At 32.8% G+C, this 19,255-nt stretch overlaps 8 protein-coding genes and 1 non-coding gene across 9 annotated transcripts; 2 read left to right on the forward strand and 7 right to left on the reverse strand.

The window, feature by feature from the left end:
- Positions 1-105: 105 nt before the first annotated feature.
- NEPG_01646 (uncharacterized protein) lies at positions 106-1,350 on the reverse strand (the record flags this gene model as incomplete). The annotated part of the gene is made up of 1 exon (XM_013204020.1): positions 106-1,350. A coding segment is annotated over one exon (1,202 nt), but the record flags the coding sequence as incomplete, so codon positions are not given.
- A 79-nt stretch (positions 1,351-1,429) lies between these two features.
- On the reverse strand, positions 1,430-2,514 carry NEPG_01647 (RNA 3'-terminal phosphate cyclase; the record flags this gene model as incomplete). Its single annotated transcript, XM_013204021.1, has 1 exon — positions 1,430-2,514. The coding sequence occupies one exon, from the start codon at positions 2,512-2,514 to the stop codon at positions 1,438-1,440; it is 1,077 nt and encodes a 358-aa protein (XP_013059475.1). The 3' UTR covers positions 1,430-1,437.
- Positions 2,515-2,550: 36 nt separating this feature from the next.
- Positions 2,551-4,312, forward strand: NEPG_01648 (uncharacterized protein; the record flags this gene model as incomplete). The annotated part of the gene is made up of 1 exon (XM_013204022.1): positions 2,551-4,312. One exon carries the CDS (start codon positions 2,551-2,553, stop codon positions 4,285-4,287), a length of 1,737 nt encoding a protein of 578 aa, XP_013059476.1. The 3' UTR covers positions 4,288-4,312.
- Positions 4,313-4,525: 213 nt separating this feature from the next.
- NEPG_02675 lies at positions 4,526-4,640 on the reverse strand. The gene has a single exon (XR_001214619.1). It is a non-coding gene; the product is annotated as a 5S ribosomal RNA (ribosomal RNA).
- A 344-nt stretch (positions 4,641-4,984) lies between these two features.
- On the reverse strand, positions 4,985-7,285 carry NEPG_01649 (uncharacterized protein; the record flags this gene model as incomplete). Its single annotated transcript, XM_013204023.1, has 1 exon — positions 4,985-7,285. The coding sequence occupies one exon, from the start codon at positions 7,283-7,285 to the stop codon at positions 4,985-4,987; it is 2,301 nt and encodes a 766-aa protein (XP_013059477.1).
- Positions 7,286-8,359: 1,074 nt separating this feature from the next.
- Positions 8,360-11,443, reverse strand: NEPG_01650 (uncharacterized protein; the record flags this gene model as incomplete). Its single annotated transcript, XM_013204024.1, has 1 exon — positions 8,360-11,443. The coding sequence occupies one exon, from the start codon at positions 11,441-11,443 to the stop codon at positions 8,360-8,362; it is 3,084 nt and encodes a 1,027-aa protein (XP_013059478.1).
- Positions 11,444-12,031: 588 nt separating this feature from the next.
- Positions 12,032-13,351, reverse strand: NEPG_01651 (uncharacterized protein; the record flags this gene model as incomplete). Its single annotated transcript, XM_013204025.1, has 1 exon — positions 12,032-13,351. The coding sequence occupies one exon, from the start codon at positions 13,349-13,351 to the stop codon at positions 12,032-12,034; it is 1,320 nt and encodes a 439-aa protein (XP_013059479.1).
- A 244-nt stretch (positions 13,352-13,595) lies between these two features.
- Positions 13,596-16,294, reverse strand: NEPG_01652 (transcription activator; the record flags this gene model as incomplete). Its single annotated transcript, XM_013204026.1, has 1 exon — positions 13,596-16,294. The coding sequence occupies one exon, from the start codon at positions 16,292-16,294 to the stop codon at positions 13,709-13,711; it is 2,586 nt and encodes an 861-aa protein (XP_013059480.1). The 3' UTR covers positions 13,596-13,708.
- Positions 16,295-17,410: 1,116 nt separating this feature from the next.
- On the forward strand, positions 17,411-19,255 carry NEPG_01653 (uncharacterized protein; the record flags this gene model as incomplete). The annotated part of the gene is made up of 1 exon (XM_013204027.1): positions 17,411-19,255. A coding segment is annotated over one exon (1,845 nt), but the record flags the coding sequence as incomplete, so codon positions are not given.

Raw genomic sequence — 19,255 nt, forward strand, 5'->3', positions numbered from 1 at the left:
TTATTATGATCTGCCTTCTATAAATTCAAATCACACTATAAATACTTATATTAACTGGTTTAACCCAGTAGATATCCATAGAATAATCAGTAATTAAATAGATTACATTAGTTACTAAAGTATACTAATACTTATTAGGACTCTTACATTATCCATAAAATGCTTCTATTATTTTGTGGCAATCTGCTATGCCCCTATAAATAAACCCACTAAGAAAATATAATATATATATGAGCGAAAAAATAACCTGAAGTGCACCTGCTGATAAGAAAACAGTCACTTTAACAGAAGGATATATTCTTGTTAGCGAATATCCCTTCTGCTTATATTCATGGCATATTTCATCAATATTATCTTTGTCATTCCTTTGTAGCTTAAGCAGCTTAAGCAGCTCATCCTTCTTCTTAAATCTATTATATATCCAGTTGCTTGAATCCTCTGCTATTTTATTTGTAAATTTAATATTTTCACAAATAATCAGTGCTTGCATGCGTGAACAGCGGCCAAGAATAATATTTTTTATTGTGAAGTGATCGGACGGATAGATTGTATTCGCACCCTTCATATTCAAATAAATCGTACAATCCAGAATATTTTTAAGGGTCGGCTTTAATTCATCCAAAAGGAACTTAATTCCTTTCACTCTAGGAAATAATACTTCTTGAAATACATTGTCTATATCGTGGGGAATAGTCGTGTGTATGTTTCTTTCCTGTATTTCCTTTGGAGAAAGCTCCTTTAATAATTGTCTATTACGGAGTTCCTTATTCATAAATTCAATGTCTCTTTTTTTCGTCGCCTCATCAATAAATGTGCCTTCTGTAAACATTACCAAATTGTAGCAATTGTTTTCATGGAGCAGACTGCAGGCCTTCTTAAGCCGCTTTTTGTCTTCATCCATCTTTCTGCTGAGAAGAACAAAGTTGAGCATGTCCATTCCCAGCTTTAAAGGATAAAATGCGCCAACTGCCTCCTTTGCAATAAATGAAATTCCTTCTCTTCCGGTTTTTAGAAGTAATGACCATATGTATATCCAATCAACGTATGATGTGTGATTTGATATAATTAGCGTGTTGTTCATAAGCTGATCCGGTGTTACTGGCTCATGCAAAAAATACGTGTTATCTCCTATCAGTATGCATAACAGAGACTGTGTGACCAGTAGCCATAGTTTGCCCACAGCCGCCTTAAATCCCTCCATATTTATACCAAGAAATGAAAGACCTTGGTATATTCCATAAACTATTGGTATTATAACTATGCAGGCTATAAGATAAAACAAACAAGAAAATGTGAAGTACACCGTTCTGAATAATGAAGTAATATTGCGCAATGGTCTTGTGGTCATTCTTCAATGTAGCTGGGTTATTTTTATAAATATTTATTATATAATAAACAATAAATTAAGAGTCTTACTAAATAATAAACAGGTCTAAATTATTGGATAGGCTTGAAAATATTGGTGTATCCAACCCCGCACGACTTGATTACAAGCAAATTGTCTGGAATACCTGAATTAATGTCTTTTTCTGTTTTTATATAAGGTTCTACTGTATATGTGTATTTCATTATTTTTTCTAGTAATAAAAGAACTTCTTTGTCTTTCTGTGAGATTCTTCTGATGATAACAGAACTCGCATCAACTGTTGTTAGTGATAATAGTATAAAAATAAAGTATTGTACTGTATGGCTGTATGATCCACTACTTCTTATGTTCTTATAAAACACTTGGACTAGTTTGTTTATTCTTTCCTCTGCGGTTAATTCTACTAATGAATCTGTTCCATCAACTGTGTACTCTACAGCATAAATAGAATTATGACCAAATGCCAAAAGAACTGATCCTTGCCCAGGCGTGCCGCTGGTTGTTTTGCTATTCCCTATGTCATTGTATATCTTAACAGATGATGATATTTGACTTAGGTGCTCTCTTGCTACATTACTTACCGTGTGCACTGTGTCGCTGTTTATTTTAGCCGAATAATTTATTCCTATTATTCTTCTTAATTCTTCCCTGTGGCTTAATATAACAGGGGATAGTGATGTAGCGGTTTCTGCCATAAAAAGAACCTCTCCGTTTTGGGATGGGTAAAGTGCTCTTGTGTTTATTTTAACTTCAGCAACAACTCCAAACTGACTTAATATTTTACAGTACATCGCACGGACCATGTCTATTGAAGTAAACTCTTTCTTGTTTGTTGTTCCTTTGAGTGTAAGCCGTATTGGTATCCTGCAAAATGGAACCAGTGGAAGAAGAGCAATAATAACATCGGGAATTGTGTTGTGCACACATTGAAAGGAAAGCTCTCCTCCATTTATTGTTCCCGGTGTATATATGTATTCATCTCTTTCTTCTTTAATAGAGGCGCCAGCAGATAGCTTCTTAAGTATTTGTATGTATTCACTTGTTGCATTATTGCTTTCATCATCACTTTGTTTTTTCAAATGAATGGTTCTCTTGCAAATGCTGCTTAGTGTAAGAGCTATCTTGGGTTCATTTGAGCTAATTTCCATTTGTTAAAAAATATTGTTTGCAAAACAATTTCTATAATGAGAGCCAACGACTTGCTTGAAATAGAAGAAAGAATTTCAAATCTTTTATCCCAGGAAGAGAAAAAGAGAGGAGAGCGCACAGAAATGCTAAAACAAATCCAGGTAAGCATTGAAAAAAGAAGAACCCTATGCAGCGAGCTAGAGAAAGAGAAACAGAAGAGAATAGATAATCTAAATAAACAAAAGGAGGCACTTAAAAAAGCAAAAATAATAGCACTGAATAAGGAAAATGAAGAAATAAAGGAGAAAAAAGAGCAAATTCGAAAAGAGTACATTCAGGCAATTGAGAATGTAAATCGGCTAGAGCTTGTTCTTTCCAAGGACATGCCTGCAACAGTAAAAAAGATAGTTTTAATGGGAAAAGAGGCAAAGAAGTCTGGGTTTAAAACTCTTTCAGTGGCCATTACAGAGCATCTGTCAGAGGAAATAAGGAAGTTTATTGTTCAGTCTAAAAAAGTATCAAGCAACCTTAGAGTGGATAAGCTAATTGATTTAATCAAAGGACTAAACAGATCAATTGCGCTTTGCGAGGATGGAGCAGATAAAATAGAAAGAAGAAGAGAGATGTACTTGGATGGTTTGTTTGCAGATGTCGTGGAAGGCTTTACTAACCACTTTTTCAGCCAATTTGAGACAAATCGACTAGACAAGCCAGAGTGGTACTTAGACTATCTTAAGGGTATTATAGCAGAACACGAAACAATATTTTCTGTTCTGTCCCAAATTGACGAATTAGAGACAGAAGAAGGGGGAATCGAGGAGAGTGTTATAAAAGAAAAATACTTTCATAGCTTAATTGACTGGATTTATGGCGATATAATATATAAAAAGCTGAACGAGTGCATATACAGCAGCTCAAAGCAGCAGAAGAAGCTTATTATGCACCATGCAGAAGAACTTTCACTGTTTGAAAGAGAGTTATTTTCGTTGTACAAGTACAAGAGAATAGAGAAGATTCCAAAAAAAGAAGCAGACTTTATAGAAAATCTGTTTATTTGCGGAATAGAGAATGAGTTGCATGGTATTATGAAGAAGGATTATACACAGTGGAGCGATATGTTTATGTACCTTCTTAAGACAACGTTTAAGAAGGCAGCAGCCCTTTACTCTATTATTCCTGACGCCCATGCTGTTCTTCTAGAGGCGGCGATAAAGAAATACTTGGATGGACTGACGGTTTTTTTGAACTCATTTTTATACCAAAAAACAGAAGAACAGGCGATTCTGGTGCATTTCATAGAGGAAATATCTCATTTGGAAGAAGAGTTAATTGATATAGAGACTGAATTTGGCATTCTAGTTGGAGAAGTGACTATATTGAATGCTCCATATTTGGGAGAGTTCAAAAATAGCATGTTAGATATTCTAGAGAGAGTTCTAGAGGAGAAAGTGGAACGGGCAATGGGCCCCTTCACCGACTATAGATTTATGGAGAAGCATGAAGAAGTAGAGGCTTTATCAAACTTAGAAGAGGTTATTGAATCCGAGCTGGCCCTTATAGAAACACAGACGCTTAGCGATTGGATGCGAAGCAGTATTGCTGCGTTAATAGATAGATATATCTCAGAGAATGTTCTATTGGATAGCATTGGTGAGGAGGCAGATGTTAATAGGGCCAAAGACATTTTTATCCTGATAATAGAAATACTTAAAAAGAATGGCATACAAGATAAATTAGTGCATTCTAAAAGAAAATGCCAAGAATTATCTGCCAATCTGCACAAAGTCGCATAATATGTTAATAAATAGCTCTTAACAGGCCTCCTGAGTTACGATTTCTTTCCATCTTTCAGGCACTAATTCCAGTATACTTTTCTCATATAGCGTATTGTATTGAACAACATTCGAAAATTAATTATAGCACAAATATCATTACCAAGGCATTTTTTTATAATTACATTAACTCTACACTAGGAGAACATACATTGAATGCGTATGACGCATTTTATATCCCAAAAATTAAAAAGGGCAAAAAGTGTAGCACTCTGTGTTCCCACGCGGTCTCCCATCGCAGTACTATCAAAGCTGTCACGCGCTTAACTTCAGAGATCGAACGGGTTCTGGTGTGTACGCAGGCATATGGCCGCACGTGTATATTCCATGCCCGCCGGGTTTCTTGCCATGGTAAAATATAGAAATAGCCAAGCTATGCTTCTGCTGAAAATGAACACTTGCGATAAACTACTAATATAATCAAAACATTTATATCTGGAGAATTGCTTTTATTATGGAGCTGCCATCAACATATGCGAATATAGCCTAATGGTTTGTTTTCTGATACCTCTTCTGTCTATGGCTCTCCTTCACATAAAAAGTATAGAGGCCATTCTGTTTCTATTATTTAGGCCAGAGGCCTTTGCTATAATTTTAAATATTTCATTTTGTCGCACAGCAAGCTATAAATAATAGAGCCTGCATTTATAACAACTATTCATTTAAGAAAATTAAAAATCGCATAGTGGACACCTAAATAGGAAACACACCCTGGCTCAGAGTCTAATTTATCTTCGCTGCTGTCTATTTTAGATGAAGAAAAAGACCTAGCATATTCCCAAACTGATCCATTTAATTTCGCTATAGCATAGCTTGGAATATTTTTTTCTCTATTGTTCAACTTATTTTCCTTTGTATACCAAATGCTGTATGCATCCTGTCCAACTTTACAGAATCTAATTGTATTTTTGGGTTTATCGAAGTTATTGCTTATAAATCCCATTGTATTTAGTAGGCCCTGAGGACTATTTGTTTCATGTTCATCTGATCGGTATATATAATGATGGTGGAAGTAATCTCCGGTTGGAATCTGGTTTTTCCATTTTATTACACTATATTTTACTCCTTTTTTATACACTGTTGTGTAACTAGAAGACATAGTATAGCAGTTAACACCAACGCTCAGCCCATCATCTAAGACCATAAACAGATTTTTATAACAGTCGTGTATAATGTAGTCAGATCTCTTAATTGGCGGGATAACCGTGTGCTTATCTGGGATTTTGTTGCTAAAATACATTGTTTGCACTATGTTTAAAGGGCTTGTCCATAAAAAGGGGCTTGTTTTTAGACTGTCTCTTATTAGGGAATTTAAAAATAAAGGAATTGGAATTACTTCCTTTAATGGCTCATCGTTTAAATAGTCAATGTGAACAAATGAAATGCCATCTGTTAAGAATTCAAACTCTATATAGTAAAATAGAATATGCATTTCCGCATTTGATTTTACATAAGTGGACTTCTGCATTACTTCATTCATGTAATTCCATATGCCGCTATTCCCTATGGTATAATATGGAAATATACTCCCAGCTATTAAATCTATCTTAAAAAGGTTCAATAGATGGAAGTTAATATCATGAACAGTGTGCATGCAGACTTTATCTCCTTTACTGTTGAAGTAGTATGGAATGCACACTCTATGGCATCTGTGCCGAGAATTGTCTACATAATATACATGAAAATGTTCTATAGTTTCTGCTTCTAGAAGAGAGTTGTGTTCGTATATTATACTGTTGGTGTAACTATATAGTTTTAATTCATCCTTCTCTGAGTCATGGCTTGGCCAATTAGATTCTTGTATATAAATTTCAAAAAGCATATACTCCCATAATTTAAATACCTCCTTTCCAAGTAATTCTGTGTTGTTGCTATTATAGTTTGGAGCATTCTGATATAGAGTGGCCAATGCTCCATATATTGTAGAGTGCACATACTGCATTGCATCATTAACATTATAGGATGAGTCAGGTTTATTCTGCTGAGAGACAGATATGTTTTTGTGTACTTTAAACCCACAATTGAGTATATTTGATATGTTATGGTAGCTATTTATTATTTTTTCCGTACAAATACTTGTTATGTTATTTAAGTTCTTTGTTTTATAATATTGTATTTCATTGTTTTCTCTGATTATGTTGTAAATAGACACAAGCATGCTTAAATTATACGTATTCAATAGCTGATTATAAAATTGTGCGTTTTCCGTGTACATAGGGATAAACTCCTTTTCCATATGCGAAAAATCATTATAAATAACTGGATCGCTTAGAATTAGCTCTAGTGCTGCTTTGACTACAGTATCCTTAAATGAAATTCTTGGGAGAGTTAATTTTTCTATTTGCCTCTGTATAGTATTGTTTTTATATAGTTCTTGTATTTTTTTAAATAAAGCACATTGGTCTCCTAGGTTTAATACCCGATATATCCCTCTAGAGTCTTCCTTTAAATTCAATTTTTGTTTATTATTTTGCAGATTATGCCCGTTTGTATAATCACTTAAAACACATTCTTCATATAAATCTACCAATTGATTTTTGCCGTATACCTCTGGCTTGTTTGATTTAATATATATAATCATCTGACTCTCAATCATATAAAACCTTATTTCTGCATCATACTCATTATTCTGAGAATAAAAGGCAAGGTCTAGCATATATTTATGCAGACATATATTCAACTTCGTTTTTAGCTCACATAAACACATGGTTGTAATGCGAAAAGGAAAAATTATCATATAGTTCCATACGGATATATTGCAGAATAGTTCTTCTCTTTTCTGAAATAATATCTGAAGTTCTTTTGAAATTCTTTCATGAGTTAATCTTTCCTTTATACCACTATTACTTGCAATAGAAGAGGCCATTGTATTTACAGAAGAAACAACCACTCTATCCCACCAAAGAAATCCTATTATTATAAGTATAATGCGTGCATTTATGCAGGTTTTATACCACATAGTAAATTTAATTTTAATTTTTATTATTTATCTATGTTATAATTTCCTACTATATTAAATCTAATTTACAACAGATATTTTTATTATTTTAAATAATTTACATATAGTGTGTTTCTTATGTTTTTAAGAGTATTTGGGCTTGTTGCTAGTTAAACTTAGTCAATGTTTGGCTATATTATCTACTTTAATATGCAGGTGTGTTAAATCTCATCTTGTTTAATATAGTCTGAATCTATCATGTTTTTGTTTATCATTTTTATTTCTGTGTTTTATCCTTATGGTGTTTACTGCTATATATAAATTCTATTATTAAATATTGTGAACTATGCATAATTTATTATAAGAAAAATAAAATATAGGAATCAATTAAAACCATTTAACTGTTATATAAAAACAATTTATAATAAAGGCCTTAAAACAATATATCCATAATGCTATACCATATTAATTAACGAGTGTATAATAACCAATTATATTTCAAAAAAAACTTAAATGAACCATTTTTATTGAATTGATGCAATATGGTGTGTTCGATTTAAGTTAAAATTAGAGAGATATATCTGTAATATATTCTTGACGTACTCACGAGTAGTAACGCCACCGCCGCCCTGCTACGTAGCCAAGAGAGAGAAGAGAGTGAAAGGGGAGAGCTCTTTATTGTCTTTAGGAAGCGGCCCAAGCCTGCGCGGACACGGAGTCTCGGGCGCAGTTGTGTTAGGCCTGGCGCTGAAGTTAAGCCGTCGATGCTTCCCTGAGTCTCCCCCTAAATTGGGGGAAGAGCTCCGGTTAAATAGTCGGAAGTTGATATACTGATTCAGAGATCCCGGCCTTTGCTTTGGCGGGATCACCGCGCGAGCTGGCGCGCAGACGGATCGCCCTCAGGGTTCCCGTCCGAGTGGTGGTGTCACCACAATTCTAGTATAAATATATTAAATTGGCTTTCTATTTATGAAGCAAAATAAAAGACCATTAACAAATCAACTAGAAACAGTATATTTTGGGTTATTACTATAGAATAGTAGTGATGTAGAGACACACACTAATAGGTATATTGTAGTATTATAAATAGACTAATTAGGTAGCATATGTAATAAACGAGTGGTTATAGCTAAAGTGTTTTTTTAGTGTAATATTTTTGGGTTTAGAGACGGATTTAAGTTTTTTTTGATAGTTTTCTAGTTGTTGTAAACGTAATTCTCGTGAAATGGGGTAGGTTTTAATTAAATTATTTAAAATATCATAGTGAATTCCATATTTGCAGCTGTTATGGTTATTGTCTCTTATGGATATAATTCCTTCATCACTTTGTCTAATTTCTTGTAATTTGCTATCTTGAATAGCACTTGAAATGTCTTTTAGAATGAATCTTGGATCATAGTCCTTTTTATTAAGTACCGTGCCCGAGATAGGATCGATTATTTCATCCTTTGTATTTATATCCATTAAATATGCATTCATTTTTTCTAAAAGATCCTTCATAGTCAGACAAAAAACAGCACTGGTTTTATAGTCAACCTCTGCATGGGTTTTGTAGAAACAGTGCCCATATAGTGCTGTATTAAGAGAAGGATTTTTGCGCTGTAGCATGTCAATGAAAGAAGCATGCGCTGGTTGATTAATAGCACCCACATGGCTTCTTTCGTCTCGTATTTTGCTGTCAAATTTATATGTTGTATACTCATAGACACTTTCATAGAATCTTGTATTCCAAGTTATATTTATATCACCAGTCGCATTATTAATTTCGGATTGAATATTCATGTAGTAGCAGTGGGGGTCCTCATAGAAGTCTGTTGAATTTCGTATAAAGAAGTCGCTATAATAGTGTTTAATAGCATAATTCAGATCATTTTCTTTCATATGTCTTTCAATTACTGACGATCTTGAATCATTTATTTGTATTCTGGAAGAACTTGAATTAGTCTTAAAAAATGGAGGAGTATAAATCTCTGTATAGTCAATTGGCACTAAGTCTTTATATTCGCCCAATTTAAATACATGATAGCTAATGCTATTCTTGTCATACGGCCCAAGCACTGCACCAGAGACCATAAACTTAGAAAGAAAAAGTGGGATCCGTGTCTTTTCCATATTATCATCCTTAACATTATTTTTTACTTCGGATGAATACACAAATTGTGCAAAACAGAACTCGGCTTTTTTGATGTCTTCTTTTATGTAATAGAATACCACGTTGCAGTTTTCACTTTCTATTGTCTGTACTGTTTTGTTTAAATCCGAATCATCGGTTATTAACGACCAGGTTTTATCCATTTTATTGTACTTAAATGGATATATTCTCCCTGTTCTACAAATGCTATTTTTTCTTTTTATGTCAAAGATATCATTATCAGCTGTTTTAATGACTCTTGGTCGACCGCATTCTCTTATATTAAAAGCGCTTTTTAAATGAGTTATTATGTCTTTAATTGTATGAAACTGATAGTTTATAATTGTACCATTTTTTTGCCTATGTATGTAGTAGGGAAGATGAATCATTGTAACTGTGTGCCACTCATTGTCTACAAATTGCACATGATAATGGTCTTTTATGCTTAGTAATATGTTATTTTCAGTGAATATGTCAGTGTGTTTTATATCATCTATGTCAATAACATGAGTAGAGCCAATATTTTCTATTTCATTTATGTTTTTTATCTGTGCAATAGATATAAACAGTTGTTGTGCATTCAAACTACCATCCCCTAACAGTTTATTGTGTGCTCGGATTTCATGCATATTATTTATATGAATTAGTCGTGTTCTATTTCTAATAGCGCCTTTTTGTTTCTGGTATAGTTTATATGCCACTCCATGATATTTATAAAAAATACCAACTTTATTACATACAAAATTATATACTTCTATTGCATTAGAATCGCCTATTAAATTCACATTATCCCCATGCAATTTAATTTGTTTAATTTCATTGTATGCTTCTTCTGCCGATGCTTCATTTTTCTGTACAGTATGTATAAGATACTTCATAATCCACTTTAAATCTGGTAGTTGTTCAATTTTTAAATCATTTGCAGAGCCTATTATATTATTACGCTTATTTTTTTTATCCCTATTCATTATTTCTACTTTAATTTCTTTAACAAAATTATCAACTATATTCTGTGGCATCTTATAGAAGTCTTCATATACCTCTGGTATTAAAAGAATAGCATTCAACTTTTTTTTAAGCTGTATATCCTTTTCTCCTCCTTCTAAAACCATTTGACTATTTATACCACTGCAGCAACAGTATAAACTTACTTCTTTGTTTATCCAAATATCTCCAAGAGCTTCTGTTCTCTTATTATTATGTAAAGAAGTAGCAAGGTTATTCCAATGTATGGTCGGTTGGCCATGGCTTTTAATATAATAAACTAGATCATTTAGAAATCTATCATACCATAATGGATTGGTCAAGCTGTAATCATTAAAGAAGCTTGTATTTAGCATATTTTTAAACACACTTTTTAGTAGAAGAAATCGCATGTCCACACTTTTAATCATAGTCCAAATATCTGTTTCATTGTCACTCTTCCAGTTTTTAGTTATTATATATTTTTTTTGATTTACTGCTTCATATTTAGACATCCCACTGTAATTTAAAACCAACACATTTTCAAAACTTTCTATATAACTCGTATAGTTTCGTATAATAAATTGATTTTCAGCGGCACAAAAATACAATGTACTAGTTATAACCAAGTTGCTGTTAGAATCAACTTTAAGAGGATTAATAGTAGTGAATGTGGTTAGTTCTGAAGTTTCTTTTAATGGCATTTTTGAGGCTGACTCTGATGTTAGATCTATTATTGTTTTTGGAATTATATGCATTGACGAGTTATTCATACCCATATAATGAGCTCTTTTGATAGCGTTAGAATTTTGAGTATTGTTGTCTGTATCATGGGGCCTTTTATTTGGATTAGATAGATCTAATGGCTGGTCATCTGTCTGCATAAGTTGGTTAGTATTGTCAGATGATACAGAACTATAATTGTTAAACATATCCGACAGCAATGGTGTACCACTTATGCTTAGATTATCTGTTTTACTTGAATTTTTCTTATGCATTGGTTCAAATCCCCCGCAAATTACAATTTCTATACTTATTATAAACATCAGTCCAAATATAATACATTTCTTTCTTAACTGCTTCATATTGTTCTTACATTTTAATAAATCGTAAATTCTTATATAGTTTGAAATATTTTATATCTTAATGACTAGCTGTCTTTTCCTTGAAGACTTAGACATACAAAAACTTGTTATTTATTGAATCCACGCTGTCTTTATATAGACAACTTCCAATCACAAAAGCCGGCACTCACATATTTTGCCACTTCAAACATCGACATTTTGTTTGGCATTCTGAATCCCACTATCCAAAACCAACATGCAGCTGTTAATATGTATTACATAGAGCCATTGCATATTTATTGTTGTAATGCTAAGAATAGCATTTGTTAGCATGACATGAGTTATTGTAATGTTTTACATAAACATGACAGCTCAGACTAGATCAGAAATTATTGTTGACACAACAAGTCAACATGAATTAAATTGATTTTACGGTCTATAAATACGTATACAAATTCAATAAAAGTCAAAGTTTAAGAATGCCTTTTCCTAAGAAAACAACTTTTATGATATACTACTAAATGATGTATGCTTGTTATTAATAGAATAGTAGCTTTATTTAAGATTTCCTTGTCTATTAATAGTAGTTAATAGTTTATTTTCTATATTTCAGACTATAATGTAATTAACATAAACTTTTTTCAAACTATCGCAGTGTAATAGGAATATAGCAAGAAAACTTATTACTAAAATAAAAAAAATAGTTAATACTATAATTCCAGACCAACTAGTAGATTGGTTTGGAGTGATTTCCTGATACACCACATCGTTTTCTGTAATATTAGAACATGCTTCTAGATAATCATCTATTGTATTTAATGCTTCAGAAGGTGGTGTATTATACAATGCGATCTTTTTCTGCTTACACAGAACATACAGCTCATGCGGAAGCAGCTTTTTATAAGTAAAAAACTTTATAACAGGACGATGAACTAGACTTAGCTGTTTTTGAACAGTTCTAACATAATTAGGAATTGTATTTTCAAAAAAAATACCTCTTGCATTTTCGTTAATCCCATTGAAATTGGCATACCAAGTATTTATCTTCTCTATAGGAATATCTCTATCACACATTTGAAGTAACTGTAGAGATGCAATAAGCCCAGCTTTATATGGGTATTCCCGCGTGATGATCTGGCAGTCCTTAGAAAGGAAAAAGAACAGCGCAGAAAAGACTGGCTTAAAGAAAGAAAATTCTTCATACGCATGTTCTAATACAAAAATAGACTTTTCCATTGTTTGAATAGGATAGAACAGATTGTCATATCCTGTGCTCAGAAATAGCTGTAATGAGTAAATTTCATCAGATGTTAAGTGGAGAGAACTGAAATTTGCGATGACTTCTCCATTGTCATTATTACCAGAAAGATTCCCTCCATGCTTAATTAGAATATTTAGCACTTTTTGCAGTCTTGTGGTTTTAGAAAGTATACTACATTTTAAAAGAGCCTCTTCTGCCTCTTGTGGAGTTAGCTGCGACAAGAATGTAGGGTTATAGGCATTAACTGCGTCTTTCAAATCCTTTAGTATATAATCGTGTATGTGGCTATATTGTAGCATTATAGAGAGATGGTTGTTGTTCATCAAATTATAATATGCTTTCCTCTGTTTAGCATCTTTCATTTCATTTCCTGCCTCTTCAATAGCACTCATAATAATTTCGGTTTCTTCAATTGATTTTCTAATTGCATCATTAACTGCTTCAGCAGTTAGGATCTGGTCATCTTTAATATTACGAGAGATCATAATCATGAAAGTATTGTATGCCAGATTATTCAAGTATTTGAATTTATCCTGAAATAGAATTTCTCTTTTGTATAGATCAAATATTAAACATATAACCTTCGTTACTGTTAAGGTATCTAAATCATCAATTGAGTAGACCTCTCTCATTTTATCTGCCAGCTGTACATACAAATCTTTACTCATTATTTCCATCATAAAAATATTCTTTTTCTGATCATATAATTAATTTAAAGGCAGAAACCATAAAAATTAAAAACTAGAAATCCAAATACATTTAAGATAGAGATGTAAAAACAAGATTTATATCAGTAAGATTATGTTTAAAGTGATTTTTATATAGAAAATAGATCCTTTATACACAGATGACCATAAATACTTTATTATAAAACTTGTATGTTAGAACAATTGACATAATAATTATGCACGTAACAGGCTTTCAGATTTTGTATTTATTTGAATTGGTGTCTGAAATAGTTAAATGTTCACAGGCTGTAATTTTGCGATAGACCAAAACCATATATCTGATTTAGAAAGATTATACTAACCAGACGGGCTGCTTCCCTTTTTATCCTTTAATAGACCAGTGAATAAAAATTGAGCTCTTTTTTGAAGGTCTTGTGGTGTGCGTACCTTTAGATAATAATCAAAGTCAAACTCGCCAGTCTCTCGTATTTTATGCCAGAGCTCATCATAGCACTCCGGAGTGCCTATCTTCTTATTTAATGCTAATAGAATGAATCTATCCGCACTTTCAGTGTATCCTAGTGATTTGTTACTCATTGGATAAGGGATTTTAAAGTTGTTTCCTTCCTTCTTTATCTTTTCCTTCAGATACTCTTTTATCTTTTGGGTGCGCTGCAGTTTATGCTCTCCCTTTTGAATCTGCATACGGATTTTGTCTGCATCTGCAAGTTCATCTATTCTGGCCCAGAAAACTTTTCCATACTTTTCTACTTCTTCCACGCCTTTATCAGAGAGACTTGCAGAGATCTTTTTTATATTATCTCTTCCATATCGCTCACACGCCTTTACGTATATCCAAAAGTCCCTCTTTGCCCAGTTATTAAATCCTTGGTCAAAAAGTAGTCTTTTTTCTGCCTCCTCTTCTTGGCTCAGAAGATTATCTGGGCATTCTGTCTCCTGGAATTTTTCCATTTCTTTCTTCTGGAGCAGATGCAGCCGCTTTGGATGGAATTGGTACTCTGGAAGACTAAATTGCCGTATACCAACCGCCTTTCGCTTTGTTAGTATGCCCTGAGAAATTCCTCTGGTTCTTCCTCCCTCTGGCTCTACAATATACTTTGCAAGCTTTAGCTTAGCGCTTTTTGTGCTGTAGTCTTCTCCTTCCCACTCGTATGCTTTTATTTCATTGTTTGCCAGGTCTTTTAGCACAGCCTGCTCATCAATCTTTGAGTTCAGTATGTCTGTTTTTTCCATGCCAATTCTGATAATCTCTTCAATCGACTGATCTATCTTGTTTTCTGTGTTGAACACATCATCCACGCCGCTTGCAAGTATCCCCAAAAGCTCGTTCTGCGATATAGCATTGTCCTTTTTCTTTTGGTTCTGCACAATTATCTCATCAAGTTTCAGCTTTTTCATCGCACGCTCCAGTATTTTTTCTTCTATTGTGTTCTCTGATAAAAAGTTAAACACAAACACCTGTTTTTTCTGCCCAATTCTGTGGGCTCTGTCCTGAGCCTGCAGATCCATTTGTGGGTTCCAGTCATTATCGTACACAATAACTACATCCGCCGTGGCAAGGTTAATACCCAGACCACCTGCTCTAGTACTCAACAAAAATATAAAAATTTCACTGTTGGGTTTGTTGAACTCTTCAATTGCCTCGCATCGATCCTCTGTGCTTGTGCTTCCATCTATTCGGCAGTACTCATGCTGCCTGTAATTGCAGTAGTCTTCTAGAATATCAAGCATTCTTGTCATTTGACTAAAAATAAGCACTCTACTTCCCTTCTGCTTAAGATGCACCAGCAGCTTATCCAGCATCAATAACTTCCCGCTGTTTTCTATAATGTGCTCGCCTGTTGTGTATGGGGGGCCTGGCTCGGCCCCATCAAATAGATACGGATGATTGCAGCACTTTCTCAACTGGCACACAATATTCATCAACTGCACCTTTGACCCTTCATTAACTACATTCTCTGCATCCTTTTCTAGAATCATCTTGTACCACTTTCTCTGCATGTCTGTTAAAGGTGAGTATAGATTTATTATCTTTTTGGGCAGTAAAGACTTTTCTACATCTGCTTTCTCTCTTCTCAGAATAAAAAGCCCCAAAAGATTTCGGAGCTTATCAACGGTTTCATTTCCTGTATCATTTGAAGAAGACTCCACCCACGCGTCAAACCCTTCTCCATCAGAGAACACTTCAGGAGCTAAAAAATTCAGAAGTGCCCACAACTCATGAATATTGTTCTGTAATGGTGTTCCAGTAAGTAGAAGTCGGTGCGTGCACGGAATTATTCGCACAACCTTGCTAAGAACAGTCTGCTCATTCTTAATACGATGTGCCTCATCTATTACAATGTACTGCCAATCCACAGTCTGTAACTGGCTCTTACCTGCTAGACACATCTCATACGTTGTTATGCAGGCAATATAGTCCAACTCCTGCAACTCCTTTGCTTTTAATTTAATGTCTTTCCGGCTGCAATGGAAAATAATTGTCTTTATTCCTGGCATGAACTTTTTGAACTCGTTCTTCCAGTTCTGTAGAGTTGACTTGGGCACAATTAAGAGATTTGGCAGTTTGTTCTTCTTTGTTGTATATAAATACCCAAGAAGAGAAATCGTCTGAAGAGTCTTTCCCAAACCCATTTCATCTGCTAGAATACAGTTGATCTTCTTTTCATACATATTTATAAGCCAGTTTAGTCCTTCTATCTGATAGTGACGAAGTGTTCCTGTAATGTACCCCGGGGAGTGCGTAAACATAAATGCTTCTGACTCATCTATTCCAAACTCATCCTCTTCTTTTGTTGCCTTTCTCTCTAGTTTTGCTTTTTTTACAGCCCTCTTTGGGGGTTTCTTGTTTCCCAATAGAATTTGGAAGAGAACATTGTCACCAATGAACTCTTTGTACCTTTCAATTACTTCTTCCTTCATCTCCTGCAAATTTTTAAAATAAATAAACTATCTAAATATCTTTTATACGTTAGAGAATAAATTGTTCCTCTAATAAACATAAAAAGAAAACCAGGTTTACTTATAGAAGCAAATTATGTTTAATACGCTGCTTTGGATATAGATATATTGAAGTAAGTAAAATTATAGCTATTTTTCTGGTTGGATTGTTTTTAGTGGTTTATTAATATTTTAATATACATATACTCAAAGTAAAATATTCTTGATTATTTATTATTATTTATGGTGTAGCTATATAAAAACAAAGTTGTTTAGAATAATAATAAGCATTTGGTATACATATTTAAAACACAGTATTAAGAGTTTATTGCTGTAGTGTGTATTTAATGTTACTTGTGCACTATAATTTTTCACAAATGGGCTGTATATTATATTGTTTGCACATTTAGATAAAGTATGCGTTCTTATGTATAAATATATCTTAAGTATTGCTTTAAATTGTTTTTAAATATTCTTTTATTTTCTATTCTCTGCCTTTTTAGTTTTATGTGGATTGAATATTTCAAATTTAAATTATAGAAAAATAAAAATAGTAGACTTTGCTTGGAACAAACATTAAATTAACTTTTATGCCAAATACACTCCGTTTACTATTTTTTTGTGCCAAATATTATGTATAATACATTTAATAAAACATAAGTACATATTTTAGCACAAAGCTTTGGATTAATTTCGGGTTATATATCTAATTAAAGGAAAAATTCGGGCTATTTGCATTTTACATTTATACATCTCTATACGTATATATAGTTCTTACTCATTTGATATAAATGTTTATGTTTAAGCATTGTTTATTTATATACGCTTTATATGTTGGATTCATTATTATAGATTATTAAGATGTACATACACTATTATGCTAGCATATTTTAGAATAATATAAGCTTTATTAAACTTTTATAGCAATAATTTCACTTTGCCAAGAATACTTCTATGAATTAAAATTATTATTTATGCCTTACAAAATCTAATGTACAATGCATCATACTTCTATATAAAATCATTATCTATAGTTTATTTTAATTTATCAGAAATATAAATAATTTTCTAATAGAATAAAAGTACTACAAAGATATAATGAGAATTGCAACCAAAAAAATTATTCTAACAGCAATTGGAGCAAATAAGTTGAAAGCCCACATATCTCACGAGACATTTGAAAATCCGTATAAAACCAATGCTTCTATATTGTACAGCTATAACAATAGCTATATAAACCCAGAAGGCCCACTAAACCAGCTATATGGATACTCTGTATTCAGTCTGGGAATAATTCAAAACCACCGTACAAAAACAGCTAAAGAGTACCGCCGTGCGCTGAATTACATCCAAAAAAAACAAAAAGAAGAGAGCCCCACAGAATCCATAGAGAACCCAAATCCTTTTTATGAAGATAGTGGAGATGTTTCTAATGATTTTATTGACTTTATTATATGCACTAATAAAAACAGAATGAGTTATAATAAAATATACTGTAGCTTATTTCCATGCAAGGATAAAACACATCTTATAAAAAATGACAGCTCTGGGTCGTTTTTTATGTGTTTAAATGCAATAGATAAGATTAGAAGGAAAAATAGTGAATACTTACTTGCAGCTCTGTTGCTTATATCGAATGGGATAAACATTCCTTTACATTTTGATGAAAATGAAAATAGACTTACTTTAATTGGAAGCAATAAGAGAGCATACCTCAAAATTAATTTTGGCAAACCCAGCAAAGTTTATAAGAGTTTACTGGGTGTACAAAGCTTAGAGGTGTACATTAAGCAACTGGTTGAAGTGATAGATTTCTTTAAAAAATATGATTATACATCAGATGGTGTAATGAATGCTGCTGTAGACAATACTTTTAATTGGCCGGTGCTACAGAATAATTATATGTATACTTCTGAGTTTGTGATTCAGATGTATATATATGATTACTGCAGAAGTGCTAGCAGCTATATGAATCTTATTGAGTGTATTAAAGAATTAATGGTTAATTGTTTAGAGGATGGCGAAGACTCAAATAATTCGAATATACTCATACACATAAAAAAGACAGCAATATATAACAAACTATTTGTGGAGAATTATACAGAGAGCGAGAAAATATATTTAAAGAATTTTTATAATATGCTTTATACTGTTAACAAAATTAAACCAACAATTCCTTACTCAGATATAAGTCAGATACCAATGACTAAAAAAGAAAGGCTTATAACAAACCCACAATCATCACAAAATGTGAGAACTGCAGTTATAAGAAAAAGAAATTTTGAAACTGCACTTCTTGTTCTTTTTTCTTGTTTTACATATGACTGTAGAAGTAATTGTTATAAGACTTCTTCTCTTACAGCACATAGAAATAATAGGTGTTTGCATAGCTTCTTTAATTTGGAAGCAACTATCCTTAGCAAATATCCCAGTAATCTGCATAGAATGTGGGTAGACAGGGTTTTAAATACGTTGATATACAACACAACAAATTATAGAAAAAGGAAGTCATCTGGGGTGCTTTCTGTTCTGCATGCGGTTAGCAAAATAAGCATGTGTAAAAAAGAAATTAGAAAAGAGATAAAAAAGCTTAAAAAAGAAGTTAATAGCGAAGAACCATTGAATAGTACTTTTTATGAAAAAGTGCGATTATACACTGAAAATCTATTTAAGCTTTTGTCCTACAACAAAGAAGTATCTGTCAAGTTCTCTAATATATACAAAGAGAGAGTTAAAAACAAAGTATTCGATTTAGTCGGAGAGGTTGGTATAACGTATACATACAGAAATATAATAAGTGGAGTCAATCTAATAGTATCTCCCGATAGAATAGATATCAATATTATTAAACCATATACAAAATACACTCCATCTAGAAAACTAACTATGCATAATCTTAAAGATATGTGCCCGTATAAAGACACTCTTGTTAGTTATATATTT

Source organism: Nematocida parisii, assembly GCF_000250985.1.
Source record: "Nematocida parisii ERTm1 unplaced genomic scaffold supercont1.4, whole genome shotgun sequence".
Lineage (NCBI taxonomy): Eukaryota > Fungi > Microsporidia > Nematocida > Nematocida parisii.